This window comes from Podarcis filfolensis (genome assembly GCF_964270895.1).
Source record: "Podarcis filfolensis genome assembly, chromosome: 16".
Taxonomy (NCBI): domain Eukaryota; kingdom Metazoa; phylum Chordata; class Lepidosauria; order Squamata; family Lacertidae; genus Podarcis; species Podarcis filfolensis.
Genome location: NC_139620.1, coordinates 15,963,438 through 15,990,711, shown reverse-complemented (window position 1 = coordinate 15,990,711; position 27,274 = coordinate 15,963,438). Strand labels below are relative to the sequence as shown.

Genomic DNA, 27,274 nt, shown 5'->3' with positions numbered 1-27,274 from the left:
ACCCAGAAGCCTTTTCTCCTCCCTCTGTGGCAAAAAAACACACACATCTAAACATGAATAGAAAGAGAGTGGCTCTGAGCATGATTTCAAGGTGAGCGCTAATTCAACTGTTTCACTGGACCAGCCAGAATTTCACCCTCCAGGCCCAATAGTCAACAAACACCTGCGATAGCTCAGCTGGTACAGGGTTGAGGGTTTGAATCCCACGCTGGGTGAAAGATTCCTCATTGCAAGGGGTTGGACTAGATGACTGCCATGGTCCCTTCCAACTCTACAGTTCTGTGATTCTAAGAGCCTGGAGGGGTGGAAAGTGTGTTTTCACGGTATTGTTTGTTCATTTATTAATTATTGCATATATATCCCACATTTTTTCTCCAAGGAGCTCAAGGTGTACTGTACATGGCTCTCTCCCTCCTCCTCATTGAATTCCCACAACAACCCTGTGAGGTACGCTGGGCTGAGAGGCAATGTCTGAGCTCAATGTCACCTCCAGGGAGCAAAAAAAAATTTTTTTTTCTTTTCTTCCAGTAGCACCTTAAAGACCAACTAAGTTAGTTCTTGGTATGAGCTTTCGTGTGCATGCACACTTCTTCAGATACACAGCTTCATGTTCCAGTGGGGATTCAAATCCTGGTCTCTCCCAGGTCATAGTCTGACGCTCTAACCACTACACCACACTGCCTCTCAATATACATTCAACAGTGTATGCTTAGACCTGGGCCAAAGGGTAAACATGAAGGAACAACACTCTGCATGTACCTTGAAGCACTCTGTTCTCACACCCTTTTAAAAAAACAAACAAACTTTTTTTTTAAAAAAGGAGAGGCAATCTGCACATGCTCAGGGGGATTTTTTTAAAAAAAATTGATTTATTATATTTCTATGCTGCTTTTCATTCACGTGAATTGCAAAGCAGCTTACAAACAATAAATAACAATAACGTAATCTCTGGGATAGCTCAGCTGGTGGAGCATGAGATTCTTCATCTCAGGGTCTTGGTTTTGAGCCCCACCTTGGGCAAAAAAATTCCTGCTTTCCAGAGGGTTGGACTAGATTACTCATGTGGTCCCTTCCAACTTCACAATTATATGATTCTATATGATAATTATAGGGTATTGCAAATACAACATAAACTACATAGAATAATTAGCAAATCGTCAGTAAATTATTAAATTTGTATAATCACCCTTCACCTAAGAATCATAACACAAAACAACAAAAAAGGAATGCAAAGGACATATTTTAATTTTTTTTAAAGGCACACGTGTTGTTCATATGCAGATGGGAGGTCTGGAGGAAGGACGGCAGATTAGCCTAATAGATGCTAATAACAGCCTCTTGTTTCCTTTCAAGAGAAAAGGTGCATGTTCAAATACACTTTATTCTTCGTTTCTTTTTTTTAAAAAAAAGCTAATTGGAAAACCCTCAAGGACTATAAAATAGGGTAAATGAACTACAGTGGTTAGATTAGGCCACAAATATGTTTATGATGATGCAATATTAGTTATTATTTACATACATAATGTTATTCAGACGAATGAAAACGGAAAAAATATCTGGTCTCTGCCCCTAAGGCGCATACACTGGAGCAAACTGGGTGTTAATAGAAACAATAGGTTCTCTTCATTTGAGATAAAGATTGATTTGGATTTCTTGGGCTGTGTTAGCTCAAGACGACCCTCCTCCATCTCTCTCTCCTCTCTAAGGTACGCATGATTTGTGCGCTGTCCCCTTTAAGTTATGAGTGCCTCTGTTTCTCAAGCTCAAGAGAGGACCTCTTTCTTCTGGCTTCCCATCTCATTGGCAGGTCCTGGGGCGCATATAAAACCCTGGAGAACTGGCATGGTGGGGGTGGGGGAGAGAGAGATGGACCCTAACCTTTTTGCAGGAGGAGAAGTTCCCCCCCTCGGGGCTGTGGCTGCAAAGAGCCCTCAGGCGGAAGGAAGGGCAAAGGGTTAACTCCGAGGAGGATCTAAACGCAGGGCGGCTGTTCCTGGTTTATTTGGTGTCAGGAGAGGAGGAGGCTGGAGCAGAGAAGAGGAAGAAAGGGAAAAGGCTGGGAAGCAGCCCTCAAGCCAGGAGGTGCAAAAGGTGGCTTTTGGTTCTGCCCAGGGACACCTGATATCCTGGTTAATTTCACTCTTTTCCACCCCCCTGAAACTCGAGGGCAGAAGCAACACTGGGGGGAAACTGAGGAATTGAGCTGATGGGAGAGTGGCTTGCTCCCTCTTCTGCAAAAGGTACGTTTTGTAGGGGCTTGTTTGTTTGATTTTGCCTTCTCCCTCCCTTATTATAAATGGGTTTCAGGTGGTGATGCTCTCCTGTTCTCTTGGCAGCAAAACAAAGTTTAATTATTATTATTTTTGCTGGGGAAGACCCCAGAGATGCCAGAAGTTTGATGCCCGGAGTTATAGCTTCTGACCTCCCTGGATTGGAAGCTTTTGCTCCTTAAGATCAGCCACACAGGGCTGGTTGGAGCAAAGGCACTCTGCACGTGCCCAGAGGTCTTTTTGGTGACGGCTTCACGGGGGTTTGCTTCAGTCCTGACTCTTTCAGCACCAAGGCTTAGCCCTAGAGCATGTGGAAAAGGATGGTTGTGTCTCTCTGAGCATGGGCAGAGTTCTTTTCACCGAGTGACCCGTGCCTTCATTCTCTAATGAGAGATGTAGGTCATGGATTGTGAGGCTGAGGCAGGCAGTACCTGAATATGAGTTTGGAAAGTTTTTATCCTCCCTGTTGGTTTATGGGTCTGTGATAATTATTTTTTAAAACTGGTTCTTTGGCAACGGTACTGATTTGTTATTGTCGGAGGTTTGTTGTGGTTGCTTAAAAAGCTTCCTTCTGAGCTGTTCTCCTGTCTTCAAGATTTTCACTTAGTTACTTCCTCTCTAACCGTTACCCTGTGTCTTGGGACTGCAAAGCAGAGTTTGCATCCTGTTGGCTTATGGAAATAAGCTGATGCCTCCTTGGAGAGTCTCAGAGTGGGATCACGGATATGCCAGCTTGCTGTGGAGGGAAATGCACTCTGCACATGCTAAGGGGCACCCTCTACTATCCTCCAGACTGATGCTGAAGATAATCTGCCGTCTTTCCCCAAGGCAGGTGGTGGTGGTGGTGGTGGTGGTGGGAGAAATAGGAAAGCTTTAGGGTATTTGATACGAGGCAAGCCTAAAGAATCAGGCTTAATTACATTGGTTAATTTTAAGACTTCTCTGCTACTTTACATAACTCAGTCGCTCTCGCAAGTGGTGTACAAATTCCATAATGAATGTAAGGACATTTGAGACAGTCACCCCTTGAAAAATGAACAAGGAGAAATTAATCCAAACATGGCAGTTAATAAAAGTCACATGAAAGATGGAGCAAGCTTGTTTTCTGCTGCTCCAGGGGGTAGGACGTGAACAATGGATTCAAATGACAGGAAAGGAGATTCCAGCTAAGTTAGGAAGAACTTTCTGATGGCAAGAGCTGTTTGACAAGACTCTCTTGGAAGGTGGAGGGCTCTCTCCTACAGTAGAGGTTTCTAACCAGAGGTTGGATGGCTATCTGTTAGGGGATTCTTTAGCCGCGATTCCTGCATTGCAGGGGGTTGGACTAGATGACCCCCAGAGTCCCTTCCATGTCTGCAATTCCGTAAGAACAGATGCTGTACTACATGGGCTATTAGCCTGACCCAGCAGGCTCCTCTTATGTTCCTATATGCTGCAACTGCAGCATCCTGTGAGTGACAGATAGCCATCCAGCCATATTTCCAACTACTACTACTACTACTACTACTGTGGTTTAAACCACTGAGCCTCTTGGGCTTGCCGATCAGAAGGTTGGCATTTCGAATCCCTGCAACGGGGTGAGCTCCCGTTGCTCCGTCCCAGCTCCTGCCAACCTAGCAGTTCGAAAGCACGCCAGTGCAAGTAGATAAATAGGTACCGCTGCGACGGGAATGTAAATGGTGTTTCCATGCGCTCTGGCTTCTGTCACGGTGTCCCGTTGTGCCAGAAGCGGTTTAGTCATGCTGGCCACATGACCCAGAAAGCTGTCTGTGGAAAAACGCTGGCTCCCTCAGCCTGAAAGTGAGATGAGCACCGCAACCCCATAGTCTGCTTTGACTGGACTTAACCGTCCAGGGGTCCTTTACCTTTACTTTACTTTACTACTAATACTACTAATTTTTTTATTTATATGCCACCCATCTGACTGGCTTGCCTCAGCCAGTCTGGGAGGCTACCAGCAAAATATAAAAACACCGTAAAGCATCAAACATTAAAAAAAAACCTTCCCTATACAAGGCTGCCTTCAGGTGTCTTCTAAAAGCTATATAGTTATTTATATCCTTGTCATGGAGGGTGTTCCACAGGCACCCCACCCACGTAGTCACCAGAGAAACTCCCAATGCCAAGTAGCTTTTGCGGTTAGGAATCTTCTCCTCAGGTTGGTCTGAAATCTGCTTCCCGGCAATTTCCGCCCACTGGGTCTCCTCCCGGCTTCTGGTTCAACAGAGAGCAGGTCTGCTCCGCCTTTTGCACGACCCAGGTCTCTAGGTAGTTGAAGGCAAGCTGCTTTGCCTACCCTCATCTCCTCTTCCCCTACCCCAGGCAAATATTTCAGCGTTTCCTCCCTTAGGATGGGGTTTTCCAGTTGCCTCTGCTACTGTTTGCCATTTTAAAATTCTGCCCTGCTGGAGAGTTCTGTTTAAACTGAAGGTTTGGCTCTTCCGGTGTTAAGAGATATTGGCCTTTGAGAGATATTGCCCTTTCATTTTTTTATTTTATAGGCTGTGCACATATTAGATTAGCTGTTGCTTGAAGATAATCCCGGGGGTGCAAATTTAGAGCACTGGGATTCCCTTATTGAGGATTCCCAGTTTTGAATAAAAAAGCAAGACTGAGGTCAGGGCACCACTTTACACCATTTTGTGGCTCCTCTGGTGCATGGTTTTACTCTGTTGTGTGGGCATAAGCTGAGGGCAGAAGAGCAGCCCTCACAGCAAATTACACTTGGGGACATTTGAGGTTAATGCTTCTCTTTTCCTGATTTGAATCTGGACCTCATTTGCTTACTAATGGGGAAAAATATTTCCCTGCAAAAGACCTTTAGAAATGGAAATCTGGTTGCTTGGGCAACTGAGGTCCTTGTTCTCCACAGCTAAGTGGGTTCACTTTCCTGTGGGGTTCGCCCCCTGGTGAATTTTTTGCATTCTCCTTGAATGATCCTTAGGAATAACCACCTCCAAGTTGCCTCCAAGGATGGGGCTCTGTCTGGCGGTAAAACAAAGTTCTTAAAAAACCACATCCGCTACTCCTAGAGGTCTCAAGACAAGAGATTTAGAGTTGCCACACAATTATAATGATTGGCAGTGTTTTCAACACTCTTCATTTTACCTGTACAGTTCAATATTTATGTATTTATTCCATAAAAATTATATACTGTGTGATTGTAAAAATAACCCCCAAAAAACTCAAAGCGGTTTACAAAAAACTGCCCATAAAATTATCAATAAGAAAAATTTAACAACAACAATCCAAAACTTCCAAAAAGCTAAAATAGCAAGAGGCCAAAAACAGATTAAAACTAAACTTTTGTTTAGGCTTTTCTAAACAAAAACTTTTTTAGCTGGCGCCGAAATGAGTACAGTTTCCTGTTGGAGAGGGAGCCATACCATCTGTTTTAGAATCAGAGAATTGTAGAACTGGAAGGGGGTCTGAGGGTCATCTAGTCCAACCCCCTGCAATGCAATAATCACAGCTAAAGCATCTCTGACAGATGGTCATCCAACCTCTGTTTGAAAACCTTCAATGAGGGAGAGTCCACCACCTTCCGAGGGAGTCTGTTCCACTGTTGAAAAGCTCCTGCCACCATAACGTTCTTCCTCATGTTTAGTCAAAATTTCGTTTCTTCTAATTTGAATCCATTGGTTTGAGTTCTTCCCTCCGAAGTAGCAGAATGCAAACTCACTTCTTTTTCCATGGGACAGCAGATATCTGATGGCGGCTATCATATCACCTGTCTTGCATGAAGCGAGCCCCCAGGTTGGATTCTGGCACTGCCAATTGAAATAGGGTTGCCATATGCCTGGAATTTCCCGGACATAGCCGCAAACAGTGTCCGGGCAGAAATCACTGAAATCTTCAGGAAAATAGCTCAAAAACTTCTTTTGCAAGAAAAACTTTGGCAAGAGAAAAAAAGCTTTGCCCCCCCTCAAAAACTGTGTCTGGATTTTCATGTTTTGAAACATGACAACCTTAAATTAAAGGGGTTGGATGGGAAATACCTTTTTGTACCTGGGGGAAATTTTTGGACGAGATGGGCCCTTAGCCTGGCTCTGTATAAAGCAGTGCAACAGATAGGGTGGCATTGTTGTGGCATTGTCCATAAAAACAAAGAGGAGAGATTTGTTCTTAAAATCTGCATATGCTGATTTATATGTACAGAGGCAAACTTAAACAGGACTATAATAAATCTCAGGAGGGGAAGAAGTCTGGGGCCTGCCTGGCTGCTCAGTTTGCCATCCAGGTGCTGCCGCCTCTATATGGGCAATGCCAGGGCTACCGCTCTCCACTTCCTGCGGTTCTTGGCCTTTATTTTAAACCACTCTTGGACTGGGTGGGCCTTCAAAGATGGGGCCGCCCCTGTAAAGTAGGTCAGCACTTCACTCTGTTTGCACGTTCAGCAATAATAAAACAATTAAAAGACTGGCACAGTAGTAAAGGCAACATTTAAATGGATCAATACATTCTTTATTTGTATTTTACCACAGTATTATCATAGGAAAAAAGTGGGGAGGGTTTGTTGGAAGATTCAGGAAGGATAAAAGAAAGCCCTTCCTCATGCGACACAAAATTAAACTGTGGAACTCTCTTCCACAGGAGGCATCGATGGCCAACAACTTGGTTGGCTTTAAAAGAGAATTGGACAAATTTGTGGAGGAGGGAGCTGTCAGCGGCTGCTGGCCACAATGGCTATTTTCTGCCTCCAGGATCAGAGGCAGCAATGCTTCTGAAGACCAGTTGCTGTTTGAATCTTGTAAACTGCCTTGTGTATAGCAATGTAGAAAGTCGGCATAGCACAAACTAAAAGTGAAAGGAAACCTGTGCCCTAAGGAGGTTAAGATTTAAACCAGGGGTTGCTATCTTTTCAGGTATGTTGGCAGCATTGTATTTTTGTGATGGGTGCCCCCTCCTGTCACTTCTCTCCCCTGGATTGACCTCTCACTGAAAAACGGAAGGAGAGGAAATGGACTTGGACCATAGCTGTCAACCTTCCCTTTTTTTGGCGGGAATTCCCTTATTCCAGCGCCGTTTCCCGCTGCTATCACCTGCCCCGGGACAGGTGAGGCTGCTGATCCCTTATTTTCAAATCTGAAAGTTGACAGCTATGACACTTTTCCACGGAATTTGGCCCAGGATCTCATCCAGTAGCATTCATCTGAGCCATGAAAAGCCCATAGAGCTGAAAGAGGAAGTGGGAAGAGAGTCACTCTTCCCCACTTCCTCCTTCAGTTCTGGATGCTTTTTAAAGGGAGAAAAAAGTAGCACTTTTCACCATCTCACGGCTTCATGGATGCTGGACTGGACCTCAAGGGTACCACTGTACCCACAGGCGCCATGTTGGGACACAACTGAAAGAGGACAGGCAGGAGATAAAGCAGGGTAATAAGGAGCTGTAATTCCTGTTGCACATCAGTGACCTGTTCTCAGTTAATGCAGCTCTTGGTGCTGCTGGTTCGAATGGTGTGATACTGGTGATGTAAAAAGCCTCTTGATTTCCTTCTCCTTTTTTACTCTGGTAACAATGCGGATAGCCTCCAAAAACTGAGGAGCTGTAGCTCATTAGTAGAGCATTTGCCCTGCACGCAAAAGGTTGCTAGGTTCAATCCCCAGCGTCTCCAGGTGCGGTTGGAGGGAAGTCCTGCCTGACACCCTGGAGAGCCGCTGCTGGTCAGTGCAGACAGTATTGAGCTAAATGGACCAATGGTCTGACTCAGTATAAGGGAACTTCCTATGTTCTCCTGCATGCTATGCCACCAGCCAAACCCAGACAGTTTTCTCAAGGTGTGCTTCCTTTGGGGGAGGGGGGCATTGAGCGCTTGCAGTCTACCTGCTTTTATCACCCTCACATTAGCCTCCTCTTGTGAGGAGGGGGGTTAACAGGGCAAAGATTTTAGTCACAGGGCACAGATCCCAAGCGGCACACGCCAGCTGTCATAAATGAGCAGGGTGATGAACATGGCAGTGGCATTATGCGTTGGTGTTGCAAGGGAGTAGGTGAAGAATGCTTCAGCGATCTGGGGCGAGGAGTGGTGAATGCTGGAGTCTTCCTCCTCTGCCGTCCGTTATCTACAAGGCCTGGCTTCCATTAATCCTGCCAGTGTTTTGATTTGAGATTTTTCAGGCATGATGCATCAGCGTTCAGCGGCAATTGCAGTGTCAGGGAGTAACTCTCTCTTACACATGGATCTGTTGTGTGTGAAGCAATGGAGGGGCAGAGTTTCTGCCTGGCTGCTTATCTTTCCGTTCTAAGCCAGCTTTGCAAATTCTTGCTTTGTCACCTGTAGCGTTAGAATCCTGCAAAGGAGGAAACAAGCTGGAAGAGAGCTAGTTTTATTCCCTCCTTTTCTGGCCGGTGGTGTGCCACAAATAACTAGCATAGTTGCATCTAGCCTCCTGGACTTGTGGGGCACCTCCCTTGCATTCTAGATTACGCCTACGTTATCCAGGGTATAAACAGGAAACTGTTGCTTGATTCTATTGAGAGCAGCGTTTTAGCCTCGCACAACAACCCTGTGAGGTAGGCTAGGTTGGGAAATTATGACCACCCAGGACCAAGTCAAGTCATTTCTCGAACCTTGATTTCCTGCATCCAAGCACAATGCAGACGCGGCTAGCATATCAAGCTGCCACAAGTCAGGAGTGTAGTATAGGTAGCTCAAGGCAGTGAACCAAGCCCCACAAACAATGAGTAAAAGCAGCGCCTATGAGCCTGGAAACTAAAAAACACACACCCTGATGATAATTTTATTTTATTTATCCACCCTTCCAGGGTGAGTCACAACAATTTATAAGAGCTGTTCAGCAGTGGAATTGGACTCTTTTGAAATGTGTCCTTCAGTGAAGGTTTTTAACCAGGTGTTGGATGGCCTTCTGTCAGATATTCTTTAGCCATGAGTCCTGCATTGCAGGGGGTTGGACTAGATGACCCTCAGGGTCCCTCCTGACTCTACAATTCTGTGATTCTAAGGCTTTCTCCTTCCTTATCTCTGAATTCCACTCACCATCCTCTTTCAATATTTTTGTTCTTTCTTTTGACATTCCTTGAGCCTAGGCTTCAAGAGTTATTTACATTCCGGCAGAAGTGAGAGTTTTATTATGTACTTTTCCTCCTCTTGCCTGGCACATTTCTCTCCCCCCCTTCCCCTGCCCCCCTTTTTTGTATTGTAACACAGATTTCTTGACCACCCCTACCTCTTGCAGGAGATGGGTGGGCTGGTTTGGTCAGACCTGCTGTTGGTTTCTTAATTCTTTTCTTGTTGCGTTGAATTTGTCTGGAAGGCTAATGAAAGCTCAGGGACCATTGTGTCTGATCATTGGCGATCAACGTGTCCCATTAGAAGAATAGAATTGTAGATCTGGAAGGGACCCCATTAGATTTTCTCAAGCCCGGGCAGTGTGCGGTTCTGATGATTTGGGATTTACAGTCCCTCTGATATACCATAAACACACACACCCCAAGGGTAATTCTTTCCCCCTGTGGCAAATATCTCAATTACCCTCCAGGATCAGAGGCAATATTTCTCCAAGTTTCAGTTGCTGAGTTCCAGAAGCTTGCAGGCTCCTGAGAGGCACCTGGCTGGCTACTTTCGAAAAGGGTGCCGGGCTGTGATGGAGCTGGGCTTTGCTTATCATTTTATGCCCCACTCCTGCCTTTGGGGCATGCCTAGTTGTCATTAGGGTGAGCGCCAACCGTTTAAAACCAGTTCTGCTGTTGTGGTTTCCTTCCAAGACCCTCAAGGATGATACTCTTGCTGTGGTTCTCTTTTTACTGGAGGTCCTTAACCCAGCAGATCCCAGCCACCGGGCTCAGAAAAAGTCACCAATGAGTTAAATAAAGCCACGAGAAGCTCCTGGATGCCCACCTTCAGGGGGGAGTACCTGCTGCATCTCTGTGTGAGTTGCTGATCTCCCAATCAGCCTTCGCTGGATGGATAATTCTCTGTCTCTGTGCACCGGGAATATGTGGGTCATTCAGTGACTCCTGATTCGGCCTCCTCTGCCGTCACAGAAGACAGGGAGCAGGTGAAAGTCTGTGGCTGAGTGGTAGGACACATGCTTTGTGTGCAGAAGGTTCCAGGTTCAATCGCCAGCAGCATCTCCATGTAGGGATGGGACAGACTCCTGCTTGAATCCTTGGAAAGCTGTTGCCACTCAGAGTACTGAGCCAGATGGACCCAATGGCTTGACTTGCTGTGGAGTGGCTTCAGATGACCCTATGACTTCTTATCAGGTCTCTGTATGAGTCACCACCCTGGGGCAAGTCCAGGTTAGCAGCCTGGGTAGACACACAAAAAGTGTGACTTTCCCTTCTCTCCCAGGACTGGCAATTCTTACTCTAAAATGCAGATCTTGAAGGGTGTCTCTTAAATTTCCATACAGAGACTAAAATAGCATTTCGGTGTTGAGATATTTTGAGGGCAACTGTGGTCTGAAAGCAGCCGAATGTCTCAAAGCGACTTTGAAAAGCCTGGATGTAGCAGGAAAGGCATGGAAGGAAGTCTTCTTGTTGGTTGGTTGGGTGGAGAATTACGGTAAAATAGCCCGTTATCGTGTATTGCTTTTCTACAAAGGAATGATAGAAATGTAAAGCGACTGACCAAGAATCATGAGTTCAGCTTGGAACAATCTTAAAACTGTGTTCGCTTCTTGGCTGTTTTTGTTGTTGTTGTTAAACTCCTGATTGGATTTTCTCTGCCTCAGTGTGAGCTTAACAGGCCCTTACAAATTTGTTAGATTGGTGGACAATCATTACTTTATCTATTTTAATATGTTGCCATCCTGCCCTTTCTCTAAGTACAGTCAGATTCCATCCCTTTCCTCTGTGATCCGGTCAGCAACCCTGTGAGGAGTCTCTAACAAGCTTTGTGGCCAGAGATTTGAAGCCAGGCCTCCCTGGTCCTAGTCCAATACTCTACACTGCACTGGCTACATTTTAGAGGTTTTGCTCTTATATTTTAGAAGCCTAGTTCTTCTCACATGGGGTCCGTACCTGATGCACACTTCTTGGGAGATAAGCCCCCATGAAACCCCAGATGTTTGGGGACTGGAAATTGTACACTTGTAGGAAAACGCACTTTTCAGGTGTTCAGAGGCACACCTGCCCGTATAAAGAGTTCACACTCGTTCAGGACAGGCCCCCTAGTAAGATCTCTGACTCAATTTGCTTTGTGGGTTATTGTAAATCCACTTAAATCGTCCTATAAGTCTGAGGTCATACTTGACACCCAAACAATAAAAAAGGTATGTAAAGCCCCCCAAACCATCCAAATTTAAGTGCATGTGGGAAAATGGATCTGTGTACAATCGAAATGACTCCAAAAGTTTGGGTGTGTTTTACTAATTTAATAACACAATAGTTACTTTTGAGATGGTTTAAGTTGATAAAGTAGTGTTAGCCAATCCAGTATTGTTGTTCGGTTTTAGATTTCCATACAAAAAACAAAACAATAAATAAATGCAAAGTTTAAACAGCGCATAACATCAGCGGGCACCTCTAGACTGTATTTTGCAGGAGGGATTCATTCCCAGATCTTTGCGATTCCACATTTAAAGTGTCCTAAGCCTGTGTACAGGGACGTGGGTGGCGCTGTGGGTAAAACCTCAGCGCCTAGGGCTTGCCGATCGCATGGTCGGCAGTTCGAATCCCCGTGGCGGGGTGAGCTCCCGTCTTTCGGTCCCAGCTCCTACCCACCTAGCAGTTCGAAAGCACCCCTAAGTGCAAGTAGATAAATAGGTACCGCTTTATAGCGGGAAGGTAAACGGCGTTTTTGTGTGCTGCACTGGTGCCGGCTCGCCAGAGCAGCTTCGTCACACTGGCCACGTGACCCGGAAGTGTCTCCGGACAGCGCTGGCCCCCGGCCTCTTAAGTGAGATGGGCGCACAACCCTAGAGTCGGACACGACTGGCCCGTACGGGCAGGGGTGCCTTTACCTTTACCTTTACTTTAAGCCTGTGTACACAGCACTAATTCAAAGCATGTTTAAAGCACACAATTTCCCCGCAAAGAATGATAGGAACCATAGTTTATTACAGGTGCTGGAATAGTCACTCTATGATGGGTGTGCAGTACAGGGCAAACAAAAAACCTCTTGTACCCCCACTTAGAAAACACGAGACAAGCAGAAAACGTCTCGGAACTGTGCATTTTAGGCACGGCACAAGCAAGGTGTGGACGAGCTCTCATGGCTTGCTTTTCCTTCCCCAAGCAAGGTTTCTTCCCCCCTATTGCAGAGAGAGATCCAGAGGGCTATACTGGCTCTCCCTTCCCCTCTGCCTGCCATTCCCTTCTCCAGGTGCCCAGCCTGGCAGCATGGCTCCGCTTTGTTATGTACACTTGCTGAGGTTCCCATGGAAGCGCTTCCTCCAAAAGTGGTCAGAGTTGACTCCCTTTCCCCTCTCCTCGGTGCTGAGATCACCCCTGCCTTCTGACCTCATACTTCATTATTCAAAGAAAGGATAACACACAACTCTGGAACGCAAAATGATTAACTAGGGGTTTTTCTTTGGCTTTCTCATCAGGCGCCCCTCCTCTCTCCCAGAACACCTTTTCTCTACAGAGCTGGTGCCGGGAGTCAGCATGATGGGGGCCCTGCCCACGACCCACCCTCCAGCAGGGCGCCCACTGAGGAGAGCCCTCCTGGACCTGCTTCCCCTCTCTGGCACTGCAATCTGCTTGCTCATGGGCTCTCTGCCTCGCTGTGTACACCCCAGTCATCTGAAGCAAAGCATCCTGGGAACTGTAGTTTGTCCCTCACAGATAAACCTTCACACCATACATTTAAGGTGTCACTTTGAACAGTCGTGGCTTTCCCCCAAAGAATCTTGGGTGATATAGCTTGTTAAGGGTGCCAAGAGTCCCCTAGGAGACCCATATTCCCCTTACAGAGTTATTGCTAAACCATTCGTCTTCATGAATTTGTCCAGCCCTCTCTTAAAGCCATCCAAGTTGGTGGTCATCACTGGCTCCTGTGGGAGGGAGTTCCACAGTTTAACTAAAGAAGCCCTGTTCTGATCTCCTGGGAACAACATGCCAAGCTTGCCTTAACTTGGAGCCCCCAATGGGCTCCCAGTTGGACCCCTCTCAACACATGCACACACACTCACCAGTGGTTAGATTATTGGACTAGGACCTGGGAGACGAGGGTTCAAACCTGCACTCAGCCATGAAGCTCACTGGGTGGTGACCATGGGCCAATCATTGCCTCTCAGCCTAACCTACCTCACAGGGTTGTTGTTGTTGTTGTGGTGAGGATTAAATGAGGATGGGGAGAATCATGGACATCACTCTGAGCTGCTCGGAGAAAGAGGTGGGATAGAAATACGACAAAATAATAATAATAATAATAATAATAATAATAATAATAATAATAATAATAATAATGGCAAGCTCACCTCTCCTTTCTTAATTCTCAGAACCAGGGCCAGGATTGTGGAGGAAGTGGAGAAACGAAGACGTGGATTTTGAGAAGAGGGACTTGGAGGGGAAGTGGACTATCAGGAGGGCAGTGGCTGAAGCAGGCCGAAGGAAGCCAACGGTGGGGCAGCCAAGAGCCGCTTTCTGCCCGTCTTCCTTCCTCCTTTAAGTTTCCTTACAGCCAAGAGAAACTGAAATAATAGTACCAAGAGGTTCTCTCCTCGAGAAGATGTCTTCCCTGCTGGCTGCCATGGTCCTCCTCCTCCATATCTGAACCGTGGGGCTCCCTGACCTTCTGGAGGATTTAGTGCTGATGGTGCAGGTGATAAATGCCAGTTCCCACCAGCTGACTGTGGAAACAGGAAAGAAGCTGAGATCATCCTGTTTCCTTTTCTACCCTGAGCCATCCTAGGGGCAGCTGCAATCCTGCCCACAACTTATCCTCGTACTCTGTGGAAGGCACTGGCGGGGAGAGCAGTACAGCAGGTGAGCAGAGGTGAATTATTCCGGCCCTAGGACAGGCTTCCTCCTGAAGCTGGGGGGTGGGGTGGGGTGGAGTTGGGGGGTTCAGGCCTCCTGGAAGATGCAACTATTGTATCCATCCATGGCCACACCCACACTACATTTAAAGCGGTCTCATGCCTCTTTAAAACAAGTCATGGCTCCCCCACTAGCAATTTCTGGGAGCTGTAGTTCGTTAAGTGTGCTGGGAATTGTAGCTCTAGTCATGTTCATGCCCTACATTTAAAGCAGTAACATAGCACTTTGAATAGTCATGGCATGCCCCAAAGAACTCTGGGAGCTGTAGTATGTTAAGGGTGCTCAGAGTTGTGTGGAGACCCCTACTCCTCTCAAAGGGCTACAATTCCCAGAGTTCCCTGGGAAAGAGGGATTGATTATTAAACCACTCTAGGAATTGTAGCTCTGGGAAGGGAATGGAGGGAGGGTGTCTCCTAACAACTAAGTGCCCTTACCAAACTACAACTCCCAGGGGAAGCCATGATGGTTTAAAGTGGTATCATAGCGCTTTAAATGTATGGTGTGTATGTGGTGCTTCATTCAGAAAGGCTAACACTCTGCCCCAAGGAGTCTACACTTTTAATTTTTTTGACTGTGACGAAAAAAGGAGGGGGGGGAGAAGAGGCAAGGGCAACGTTCCATGGAGACAGGGGAGGTGTCAGTATCGTAAGGGGGTGAGCAGTTGCCCATGTGTTTAGATCAGCCCTTTCAAACGTGTTGCCTTTAAGCTGTTTTGGACTACAACTCCCATCACCCCCAGTCAGCAGGGCACCACGCTGGGGAAGGCTGGTTTAGACATATGCAGGTATAGTTTCATTTTTAACCTTTCTTGCAAGCCTGAGTTCATTCTGCGCTTTGGCCCACCTGACCTTTCCCCCTGCAACTGTTGGCTACTCAAGTATGCTACTATCTTTAATCATTTTTGCGTTATCATTTGGTGATTGTTGTGAGTTAATTAAAACTGTTTGGGTTGGGTATCCTGCCTTGTGAGGTCTTTGCCCTAAAATGCAGCCCTAGGAATTCCAGTCGTTATAAATAAATGTATAAAGCAATGTACAGTCTATGCAATGTCATGGGCTTGTTTTCCTTGTTGGGGAATTTGCAACTTTTGGGGTGACCCAACAGGTTCTGCCTTCACCCTTGCCATTCCGACAGGTGCGCTCTTGCTAGGCCCTTGTTGGAGACACAGTTTCTCCAAAACTATGATCACATCTGACCCCAGCTGGGTTAGAAAACCGTTTAAGTGCAAGATCAAAGCCAAAGGAATGTTTGAGCAGGGCTTTATGACGGGCATCTCTTTGCTGTACAGATTTGGTGCTATGGCTGGGTTAACAAAAGATGTTTTATTTCTAACAACTCGCCTGACCGCACCCCCCAATCCCAAATCTTCCCAAGTGAAGAAATGCTTAGATGAAGGCTAAAATCATGAAGCCACGTTCCTTGTCTGGCATCCTAAAGTTTAGTTACTAAAATATTTTGGTCCCAGTTGAAAGCAGTACATTGTTTCACTCTGTTTTTACACTTCCTCTGCCTAAATACTGGGTCAAGCTAAGCATTCAGGCAATTAGTACTGCAATCAGGTTACCTGAGGAGTTCTTTTAAAAACTTAAAAGCAGCCGCAGAGGGTCCCAATTTGGATTGGGGCATCAGCAGTGGGAGAAGAAGTCTCTGTGACACTTCCCTGGCCTGCATACCTCCCAAAACTCTTAATTCACATGTAACTCAGACCTTTGTCTCCAGGATCCAGTCTGTTTTGGACTACATCTCCCATCAGCCCCTGCCAGCAGTACCAGAAATAAAGTTGTTCATTAAAATGGTGGCATTGGGCTTTGAATATACACTCATGATCCATTAATGCACCATGCTCAGGCTAGAGATTTGGCGAGCCTCCAGAATTCCTTGTGCAAAACAGAAAATTAATTTGCAGGATTTTAAGAACATAGGAAGCTGCCTTTTACTGAGTCAAGACCATTGGCCTTTCTTACTCAGTATTGCCTGCACTGACTGGCAGCAGCTGTCTAAGGTCTGAGGCAGGAGTCTCTTCTAGCCCTACCTGAAGATGCTGTGGATTGAAGTTGGGGCCTTCTGCAGGCAGGGCAGATGTTCTACCACTGAGCTACGGCCCGTATGCAATATGATGTAAATTATACAAAGTTGCTTAGTTTGCAGAACTGAAATTCTAGCTTTTCTTCGCATATCATTTCATTTTTAAAGCACAATCATTTAGAGATGAATTGGTTACAGGTATAAATATTTTTACAACTTCAATTAAATGGTCTACCCATGGGAATTTTAGACCCTTGGAGCTACGGGGAGAGGGTCATGTCATGAAATTCTACTCAGTATTGATCCAGAGCAGATTCCAATGTATAGTTAGCAGAGTGACCACTTAAACCTGTTGCAGGATTCCCAAAAATAGACCAAAGGCAATGAATATTTCATCCAGCAGAGCTTTACTGCTACTGAAGGCAAATGAGCATAATGGTCACAAATCTAATACATTCAGGATTGGCACTGTCCATTAGAAATCCAATTGCAGCAGACTTAACTAACTTACAATAACTTACAATAAGTCTAAAATCTTAATACTAAGCATACTACATGCAGCTCACCACATCAGAAGGAAGAGAGATAGAAAGAAAGAGAAACCCAGGCTCCTTCTGTCCTTGCTATTATAGTCAGCATGACCTTGACAGAAGATAAGAAGAACCAGTTTAAACCAGCTGTTCTCAGCTTCTCTGAAGGAATAACCCAAACATCACGAACCTTCTGCTTTTTTCTTTCTCACAGAGAAGCTTCCAGAACCCTCTTGAATTAATTAGAATAGGAAAGATCTCTCCACATCAGATCAATACTTTCTGCACTAAGAAATGCAAACTGACAGGTTACAGGCTCTGACAGTGGATCCAAGCTCACTCCATTGCTATTTCCTATCCCCCCTCAGAACTATAGTTCCCACTCTGGTGAAGGGGAACACACTGGGAATTGTTAAACCACTCTGGGAATTGTAGCTCAGCGCCCTTACCAAACTACAGCTCCCAGGGGAAACAATGACTGCTTAAAAGAGGTATTGTGTGTGGTGTGAATGTGGCCCATTTCTGGGCCGCTCTCCCCACCTGCTATGTCGTCCCCTCTGAGGTATCTGCAGGTGCCATCTAAATTGGCGTTTCTTTTTGCCGTCTTACCCGTCTCCCCTTTTAATGCCCCCCATTAACGTTGCACAAACAATGCAGAGGCTCTATGCTGTTCCCCTTGTCTGCCGGTCCAGACGGTCAGGCGTCGGCCGCTGGAGACAGAGCCCACTTTTGCCAAAATTCTTCAAAGTTTAATCAGTAACTAAGGCAGCAATGGAGGGAGTGCACTTAAAAGGGGGGGGGAGCCTCCCCTTCCTCCTTTTTGCTCTCCCATTTGCCTGCCAAAGTAAACAAAAGAAAGTAGAATGGCATATTTATTTGTTCAGTTGCATTTATATCCCTCCTTCTGCCGAGGAACTTGAGGTGGAGTACATGATTCTCCCCCTCCCCACAACAACAACAACCCTGTGGGGTAGATTAGGCAAAGAGGCAGTGGCTGGTGGCCCCCAAGCTCAAACAGTCAGCTTCATGACCCAGTGGGGATTTGAACCCTAGTCTCCCACTGGTCTTTAATATTTTGGAAGAAAGCGTAGCAACTCTAGGCCTGGCTGGTAGTTGTGAGGTAGGCCTGAATGGCCAATGCCAGGCTGGTGGTGTGTGAGAAACCAGATCCCTTTGGGTTGTTGCCTCAGGAATTATAATTATTCCGGGCCAGCTTTAGGAATGATAATGTTGCAAAGGTATCTTGGAAAAAATATCCATTTATAATGGGGGTCCAGGGCCTATAGCTGTATATGAGGCATTTGGCCTAGGCACATCCACACCAGACATTTAAAGCACTATGGTGCCCCTCTGGCTTCCCCCAAATAAATGTTGGGTGCTGCAGTTTGTTGAGTATTGTTAGGAATCCCTTATTCCCTTAAGAAAGCTACATTTCCCAGAGTGGCTTAACAAACATATCTGTCTTCCCGGGTAACTGGGAATTGTAGCTCTGCTGAGGGGGAATAGGAGCTTTTAAGAACTCTCGGCACCTTTCACAAACAGCTGCTCCAAAGGCCGCCAACTCCTAGGGGCTGAGGCATTTTTGCACTCCGCACCCCAAAATGTATTTTGGGAGATGCCTGCAGGTCCACATTTGGCCCCTGGGCCTGAGGTCCCCCCAAACCTAGTGTAGATTTGATGGTTGGAGTTCTGGGTTCCTCTAGAAATTGCGTTCCCGCTTTGCCAGCACTAAATAGGCCTCAGGCAGGCCTGCAAATCGGTGTGTACGGCCCTGTCCAGGCAAAGGAGTGAGATTGGGTTTGCGCCCATTAGCCCTGCCTTTCCACGATGGTTGTGTTTCCTGAACTGTGCTGCTGCCTACATAGGTATGAGCCTGTTGATGTGGGTAGGGTCAGCAGGCATGATCCTGGCACACCCCCCCCCACCTCCATGTATTGATTCTGCCTGAATAAGGGGCTTGTGAGAGAGTCATCAGGCAGGGCATCTTTACAGAGTTGGATCTTTCCATTTATTTCAGGACCAAGTGAAATAAATGAGTAACATGTAGACACTGCTTGATGGTAAAAAAATAAAACAACAACCTGTAAAGCAGTTTACAAAAGACTAAAACAATAAAATTATTGGTGCTAAAAACAGCTAAAAACAACTCTTTAAAACCTCAAAAAAACACCAAGACATTACACTGAAGATGCCTGCCTGATATCAATTGACAGGGAGTTCCAAAGTGTGGGTGCCACCACACTAAAAAAAAGCCTAATTTCTCACCAATGCAGAACAGGTATTATGTAGCACCTGTAACAGTGCCAGTTCCATAGATAGAAGTGGTTGAGTGGATTTTGCAGGTAAACTGATACAATAGTATGTACAAGGGTAATAAAAATGTGTGATGGTTTTTGCAAGCTGGGCTATGCTCTTTTTTTAACATCAGCACCCTCTTTCTCCAGCCCCCCTTTTCATTCTGCAAAGCCTTTCTGCCTTTTGGATCCACAAGCTCCTTGGGGAATGAGCAGTTCTGCCTCCGAGCTGGTCCTGAGCCCCTGTGAATGCACCCCTTGCCCTTCACGGGTCCAGAAGCGCCGCTGCTTGTCAGCTGTGGAGCCTCCCGCAGGAGGCTGGGAAGAGATGGAAGAGGAAGAAGAGGAGGAGGAAGGTCGATTCCTGGGTGTTAACATGCGCAGGTTGGGCATCCTTGGGAGTTCTGGACATGCCTACGACTCCTTCCGGAGACACAGCTGGGAGCCAGGGAAAGTGCTTGAGGATGACCCGGATTTTGACCAGCGAAGGTAAACCATAGTAATATCAGAAATGTAATTGGTCATTCATCTGTCTGTCTGTGGTGAATGCAAACAAATCAGGATGGATGCTCAGTGAGCAACTCACGTAATCATCCGAGTATAACCACCCTGCAAATGAATCAGGAAGAAAGCTGGGTAAACAGGTAATGTGGATGCGATCCTAGTGTCCTTTCAAGAGGGTAGATGATGATGAGAGTTATTTATTTATTTATATCTCACCTCTCTGACAGGGACTCAAGGCGGCTTTCAGATAAAATAGAGACCGGGGGGAGGGGGACAGACAATAATTAAACAACAATTAAACATGGGTAGACTTAAAACTACATATAAGAACTATCAGATAATTGCTTAAAAACAGTTCATTTCCAAGAACTGTTGGAACAGGAAAATCTTCACCTGCTGGCAGAAGGAAAACAAAGAAGGAGCCAGTCTAACTTCTGTAGGAAGGGAGTTTGAAAGCTTGGGAGCAGCCGCTGAGAAGGCCCTCTCCTGTTAGCCCACCAAGCATGCCTCTGAGGGTGATGGGGCTGAGAGAAGGACTCCCCTGAAAAATCTCATTTGAGGGAAAAGTCTTTCAGATTCTGCAAGTGATGCCCAGCTTCTTTTTCTGAAGTCCTGTGTCTCTTTTTGGTCTTCCCATCAGTCTCTGCTGCTTTTGTTCCCCTTTTATCTCTCCCTCTCAGCAGCCTGTCTTGGAAAACAGCCCTTCCTGATCTATGGTGTCTGGACAAAGCCTTGGCTTCTGGGGCTGCAAATCTGTCGCACTGTTTCTGTAGGAGAGTTTAGGCTCTGAGGTTCTAGCTAGTTCCATGTTCAGGGAGCCTTTGTACTCTTTTAAGAGCTTAAAACAGCTAGGCTGGCAAGGGTGGGGGAGACTGAATTTATCGCAAGGGTGGTGCTAGGGCTTGACCCTGAGTGGAAAACTATGTCAGGTGCTTGTTCAGGCCAGAAGCTGACCTCACTCAGGAAAAGGTGGTCTTTAAGCAGGGCTGAGCATATCCCAGGCTTCTACTGGTTGCTCCAGAAGGCAGCAGATATTGCAAATGCATTGTGGGCAACACAGGGTGGGTTTTTTTGTAACTGAAAGGGTAGATCTGGAATAAATTTGGGGTGGGGTAGAAATACAAGATGGTGTTTTGATACTAATGAGGTCTTGTGGATGCTGAGAGCTGGTGGTTAGAGTATCAGAGTAGGAGCTGGGAGACCAGGGTTCAAATCCCCACTCGGCCACATGAAGCTGCCTGGGTGACCATGGGCCAGTCCCTACCTCTCAATCTAACCTACCTCATAGGATTGTTGTAGGGATTAAATCAAGAGGGAAAGAACTCTGTACACCACCTTGAGCTCCTAGGAGAAAAAGGTGGGCTATGCAGGCCAATCAATCAATCATTGCCTGCGTGAGGAGCACCCATCTCACAATAAACCCACACCTGGAAGTGCTCTATTCAGTCTCTCTCTCTCTTTCTCTCTCTCTCTCTCTCTCTCTCTCTCTCTCTCTCACACACACACACACACACACACACACACACACTTCAACTGCCACTCTTTACTTAGGACAGCTCCTATTTTCTGATCCAGGTTTCTGCCCCCGTTTTTGCCTTGTTACAAGCACCATTGTTTTTCAGGTTTCAGACACTCTGTTAAATATCTTAGTGGGAAATACGATGCACCTCAGTTCTTGTGCTCATGTATTTTAGTAGAAGCTCACAAATACAGACTAACTTCAGGTAGGCATTCAATCACATTCCAACGAATTTGCTTGCCCCCGTGATCAAACTTTTTGCAGTAATGAGTGATGAGAAAATAAGTATTGAGCAAATGCAATAGAAAATATGGAATAACACTTTCTTTGCCATCTAACCTCCCTTCAAAAAATAAATAAATCAGGATTGAATGCTTAATAAACAGGTCATCTGGGAGCACCCTGTGGCTGCTCCTACACAAACCATTTAATATAGAATGGTTGTGGGGTGTCCACACAAAACCATCATCCACACCACAGAAAGGCTGCTTTCTTGGCATTCATCCAGATTTGTTTGCGGGGTGATGGTTATGGAACATTGGGCTGCTTATTGAGTACAGTGGTACCTTGGTTTAAGAACAGCTTAGTTTATGAACAACTTGGTTTAAGAATGCTGCAAACTTGGAAGTAGGTGTTTTGGTTTGTGAACTTTGCGTTGGAAGCAGAACATGTTTTGCTTCCTGTTGAGTCTGTTCCATTTGTAAATTGAGTCCCCTGCTGCTATGGGAAAGCATGCCTTTGGTTTAAGAACGGACTTCTGGAACGGATTAAGTTTGTAAACCATGGAACCACTGTATTCATTCTCATTTGTGGGGAAGGGTATAAGATGTTACATCAAGCAATTGTTATTTCACACTGTCTGGTGCATTTTCCTGTGACTTTCCTTACTATGAAAACCTCCAGGTTTCTTTCCGGGGGTGGAGGATGGGTTTGTTGCAAAAGAACACCAAATCCAGTTTAATTGTACAGCCTGCAGTGATGAGGGCCTAGCTCCCTGCAGGTGCTCAAAATAGTTCACTTCTTCAGCTAGCTAGGAAATGCGAAGAAAATGGTCCAAACTACTGTAAAATTTGGAAGCTCTTGGGACCCAGCATCATAAAGCAGGCATGTGAGATCTCAGGCTCAGGGTGTGTGGGTGTGTAAGCAAATAGAGCCCTCCAGGCCTCTCTGGGTCCTGCCTTTGGGCATAGCCACTCACTGGCTCTGCTGCTCACCTACATCAAGTGCTCTTACCTGGCTGGAATGTGTCCTTGGACTGTGTTAATGCCTCTTGCTTGCCTGCATAGAGAGGTGTGTGTGTGTACAGAAGAATGTACCCTACTGTACACATCTATTGCTCTGCCCACTTTTGCTTCTGACCCTGGCCACATCTGATAGAAGAGGTAAAACATCAAGCCAGTGTGGTGCAGTGGTTAGAGTGTTGGACATGGACCTAGGAGAGACCAGGATTCAAATTTCCACCAGGCCATGAAGCTCACAGGGTGGCCTTCAGACAGTCACTGCCTTTTGGCTTAACCTACCTTGCAAGATTGTTGTGGGGGATTAAAGGAGGAGGGGGAGACCCACTTTCAGCTCCATGGAGGGAAAAGGTAGGATATAAATGCAATAAATAAGTGAAAGAAACATTGCCATTGTGACTGGTAGCCATTGATAACCTTCTGAATTCTATATGAATTTGTCTGACCTCCTGTTAAAGTTGTCTAAGTTTGCAGCCATCACTGCACCTTGTGGCAGCAAATCCCCCAGAATTTATGTGCTGTGTGAGTTGGCTGCTTCCACACAGGGGGGCTGTCTCAGGTCTGCTCCCCCCAGCCCCACTCTGTGTATGGAATTTGTACATGTACCCATTTTTCCAGCTACCGTTTTCACTGCTATTCCAACCCTTGACTGTAAACTTGCACCTGGAAGCACCTGAACTCTGTGGCGTGGAGTGGGGATCTTCCCAAACTCAGCTTGGTTGGATGATCCCATCCAAACCAGTCTTGGGTTGCCCCCTGCTGGCAGCAAGGCGTTTTCTTGCTACGGTCTATTCCAGACAACCTGTTCATTGAGCATCCTAATTTGTTTGCAGGGAGATTTGAAGACATTGGTTCAATCCCTGGCTTCCCCAAGTAGGGCTAGGAATGCCCCCTGCCTGAAAAATCTAGAGAGCCACTGCCATTCGATGTAAGCAATACCAAGATGGGCCAATTTGTCTGACTCTGTATAAGGCAATTTTTAAAATTAACTTTATCATGCCTTTTTAACTATTGAACCTTGACGTCTGACAAAATGCTGCAGTCAGATTTCTGGCTGGGGTTCCCTTTAACACCTGTGTTTTGAAACAGCTGCTTGTTCGCTTCCAGGCACAATTAAAGGTGCTCACCTTAGCGTTCAAAACCCTAAACAATTCAGATCCCCCAAAACTTAAAATACCACCTTCTTCCCTACCATCTTTGGCGCCAAGTTTAGCGGATCTTTACCCTGACCTTTGACCCTTGAAATGTATGTTTTAGGGCCCACCTTGTTTCTGTGTTTGTAAGTTGCTTAAAACTGTTTTTAATATTGTGGTTTAATTGTTGTAGCCCACCCTGGGACCTTAGGGTGAAGGGCATAGAATAAATTGTTGTAGTAATAATAATAATAATAATAATAATAATAATAATAATAATAGAATTAAATAGCATATATTAAAGTATGGCTCCTCTGCCTCTGACTTGAGGACAAACCCACTTGGGATTTCCAGCGCCACCCCCCCCTTGTCTTCGCTTTCTCTGCAAAAAGAGTTGCTTGGAAAGACTGAAACTCTCCCCACTTCTGCAAATGTTTTCAGTGGTGGGGAGCTCTAGAGAAGGAAGTGTGCCTCTACAAGTTAGAAGCAGCTTCTCAAGAGCTTTGGGAAGGTGGTGGTGGGAGAGAGACAAAAATCACATTACGCACAGAAGGGATTTGCTGGGTTTCTGATGGATGTCAAGTCCAGCAAGCTCTGGTGAGTATAGTGAGTATGGCCATGCACTCGTGTGCAGGCCAGCCAGCCAAACCAGTGTGGCATAGAAGTTAGTGTGCTGGGCCAAGACCTTGGAGGCCACGGTTCTCGCAGCTGTGTGGCCTCCAAGGTCTTGGCCTAGCACACTAACCTCTATGCTACACTGGTTTGGCTAGCTGGCCCGCACATGAGTGCATGGCAAGTTGGGAAACTGATATCAGGCTGTGCATATGAACTTGGTGCAACCACTATTTTAGCAGTTGTACCCTCCTATATCTGTGCTCAGGTTTGAGTCTGCAGTGGGAAGGTCCTTTATAACTGGGTGTGGGTAGCTCAACATGGGATCACATTTAAGCTCTTGACTGTCTGATTGGCTTCCTTTCCAGCATGAGTATGAAAGGACTAGCCCTCGAGGAAGTTGACTCCTCCACCGAGCAACTGGACGGACATCCTCAGAGCCAAAGGGACCCTCGCCGAGCCCCTATCATCCGTAGCAACGATGAGACGGAGTCCATGCTCTCTCAGGATGAAGAGGAGGATGACCAGGAATTCTCTCAGGTACGGATGTATGTTTAGATTTTTTTTATTCCCACTTTCCAGACCCCCCTAAAGGTCATTTTGTTAAAATTTAGGATGCAAAATGTTGGTGAAAGACGCTGTACGTAGACGCCTGGCTTACAGATGAAAAAGGATAAGAAACAAAAGGGTCATATTAGACAGAAGGAACTTACAGGAGGGATTGATTTGATCATGCTAGAATGAGGCAGCAAGATGTTGACAGTCATTTGGATCTCCCCTTCAGGGCCAGGTTGATTTTCCCTTGCAGGGATGGAGGCAGTGCAGTGGCTCAGTGCCCCTTGCTCCCCCAGCCTAGGGTTAGAGGCCAGAGTGACCCTCCCCTTTGGCTGTTGCAGTCCCTGGGCAGCTGGCAGTTGGAACAGAATTCTCAACTGCTCCTGCTCTGGCTGTTGGCTGGGGCCCTAGGAGCTGTACACCTGTGTGGAGAGAGAAGCCCTCTGGACCCATTTAGCTCACAGGTATCCATGTCAATGAAAGAATGAATATCCAGTTTCAGATGCTTTAGGGGATCCCATGGCATTTCAAGCAGGTTTAGTGACTGAAAATAAGCTCTTGCATATTCTCCTTTGTTGTTGTCATAATGGTTGCTAAAAGTGGTAGAACGTCATATTAAGAATGTGGTTTTATCTTCCCCTCACTTCAGCCTGTATCAAAACTTAGTTTCAGCCAAGTTTCATTAAGGACCGGCCATGGGTGACTTCTGAAATAATAATGAAGAAGTGGGTAGCTTTTAGTTTACTGAAAGCTAGAGAAGTAGTAAGCTGGGCTTTAGATCGGTAGAGTGTATGTCCCCCAGATTTCTATGCCCTCCTGCTGCTGAAGTGAGGAATCCTTTGCCCAGGGCTGGTGGTGGTGTTTGTGACATTAATAGCCCGCTCTCATTTTCAGGAACATGCCAAGAGGATGCAAGCATATCATGCATCCCAGAACTCCAATGGCAGCTCTCTGTCCAAATCTGTTTCCATGAGTGGCATCGACAGCTACCCGGCAGAAGCAGATGGTGAGTGTGGAGATTCGTGGGGTGGGGCATTTCTAGGCGTGGACCATTAAGCAGCACCCAATTACTGCTATCCTGGAAGTGGAATTGAAACTCTGGTTCCAGACCTCTGGAATCCAAATAACATTCTGTAGCCAGGCTGGTGCACTTTCCCCAGCCCCATATGTTTGTGAGGGGAAAGGGAGAGTGATTTTCACTAGGCTTTGGTGAGGATGGGAAGGGTTAAATGCTGGCTTTTGCCCTCACAGCACTCCTGATCATGATTAGCCACCCCAAGTGCAGTTTGGGCGGGGGGGGGGCACAGGGAAGAAAACAATATAAAGGGTATGCTATGTGAAAAGGGAAGTGATTCTCTTTTAGTGATTCCCAATGTAGGTGGTAGTGCTACCTGAGGGGGTGGTGGAATTTCCTGAGTGGGGTGCTGGTGGTGTCGTTGGATCAAATTCATCAGTTTTGTTGAATTAATTAAACTGAATAATTTTAACTAAATTTTGAACGAATGTGCAATTAATTGTTAGTGTTTTGAATTCTTTTGTGTTACTATCTTCCATAGTGGGTTGTGCAAACTGCTATTCTGAACAATGTTTTTTAGGGCAAGGGGCACTGGAGGTGAGGTTATGGAACCACGGGTGTGGTGGCCTTAAAACATTAGGGAAGCACTGGGTTAAGTGATGATTCCTAGAGAGGAGAGATGGATCATAGAAAGGGAAATGTCTAGAGCAATCTATACAGGCTTAACTGGCTAGCCAGGCTGTTGAATAGCTGCGCAATGGGTCATTACACCTGGGAAAATTGCACAGTTGTTCCACTGTGTTTTTAAAAAGTAGGATTTTCTGGAGCCTGGGTTCAGCCCTAGGCATGCAGAGTCGATGTTCTACCACTGAGCCTCTAGCGTCTAGCCGCTCCTTGTTGCTCCCTCTGTGGGGTTCTTGCATGTTCAGACACCAAAACAGACCAAGAGCAGGTGGTGTCTGAAGGACCACCTGCTCTCTCAGGTGAAGCCTTCCCTCCAGGTAAGACTCTCTTCTGAGATGAGGTCTTCATCCAGCTGCCAGCTGCCTTTGAAAGTCAGGTGGGGTTGTGACTGGAGAGGGGGTGCTCTCTGCAATTCCACTCCACCTCTGAAATTCCCTCTCCAGGGAGATGTCCCTGTTGTTGTTCCCTGTTCTGTACTGCTGGGGTTTTAACCAGTAATTAACTTCGGCAGTTTCGCTCTGCTTATGCTGCTGCTTTAGTTGTGGGGCTTCTAGGTGGAGGTTTATTGTGTGATGGGGGCTGCTCATGCTTGCAAGTTTTTTTTTTTTGCAGCCCCCAGGCACCATTATTGGCATCAAAATGCTAGTCCATATCCCCCCTCCCTAAAAATCTGGATTTATCTTTTGTATGAAAATCCAGTGTTCAAAAAAACTTGTTTTTAAAGTATTAATTTATTATTAACAGCAACAAAATGTACAAACATAACAAAAAGAGAAGAAACAAAGAATAAAAAATATAAACTGTAAAGTATGACTGATCAGAAGGTCAAAAGTATAAAAATACAACACAGCTCCAAATGGATAATAAAATATTAACTCATGTAAAGATTGCTTTTACAAATAATAAATAAAAATACAAAAATAATAAAGACATGTAAAAATAAAA

The 27,274-nt window shown here is 45.9% G+C and overlaps 1 protein-coding gene and 1 long non-coding RNA gene across 9 annotated transcripts in view; one reads left to right on the top strand and one right to left on the bottom strand.

Annotated features, from left to right (window-relative positions):
- The window catches only part of ARHGEF2 (Rho/Rac guanine nucleotide exchange factor 2), a 110,989-nt gene continuing 83,715 nt past the window's right edge, over positions 1 to 27,274 (top strand). Inside the window, exons 1-5 of one of the 8 annotated variants that reach the window (XM_083589345.1) lie at positions 1 to 91; positions 13,680 to 14,166; positions 19,220 to 19,558; positions 24,444 to 24,615; positions 25,525 to 25,636. In XM_083589345.1, coding sequence (XP_083445471.1) covers positions 19,278 to 19,558; positions 24,444 to 24,615; positions 25,525 to 25,636 — 565 coding nt within the window. In that variant the 5' untranslated portion in view covers positions 1 to 91; positions 13,680 to 14,166; positions 19,220 to 19,277. Of the gene's footprint in view, positions 92 to 1,921; positions 2,241 to 7,502; positions 7,647 to 13,679; positions 14,167 to 17,305; positions 17,338 to 18,587; positions 18,641 to 19,219; positions 19,559 to 24,443; positions 24,616 to 25,033; positions 25,095 to 25,524; positions 25,637 to 27,274 lie in introns of those variants that run through there. The other 7 variants (XM_083589343.1, XM_083589346.1, XM_083589344.1 and 4 more) reach the window with 7 other exon arrangements.
- LOC310750986 lies at positions 12,486 to 13,742 on the bottom strand. Its single transcript, XR_014542363.1, has 2 exons — positions 13,659 to 13,742; positions 12,486 to 13,557 (listed from the first exon to the last, which is right to left on the bottom strand). It is a non-coding gene; the product is annotated as an uncharacterized lncRNA (long non-coding RNA).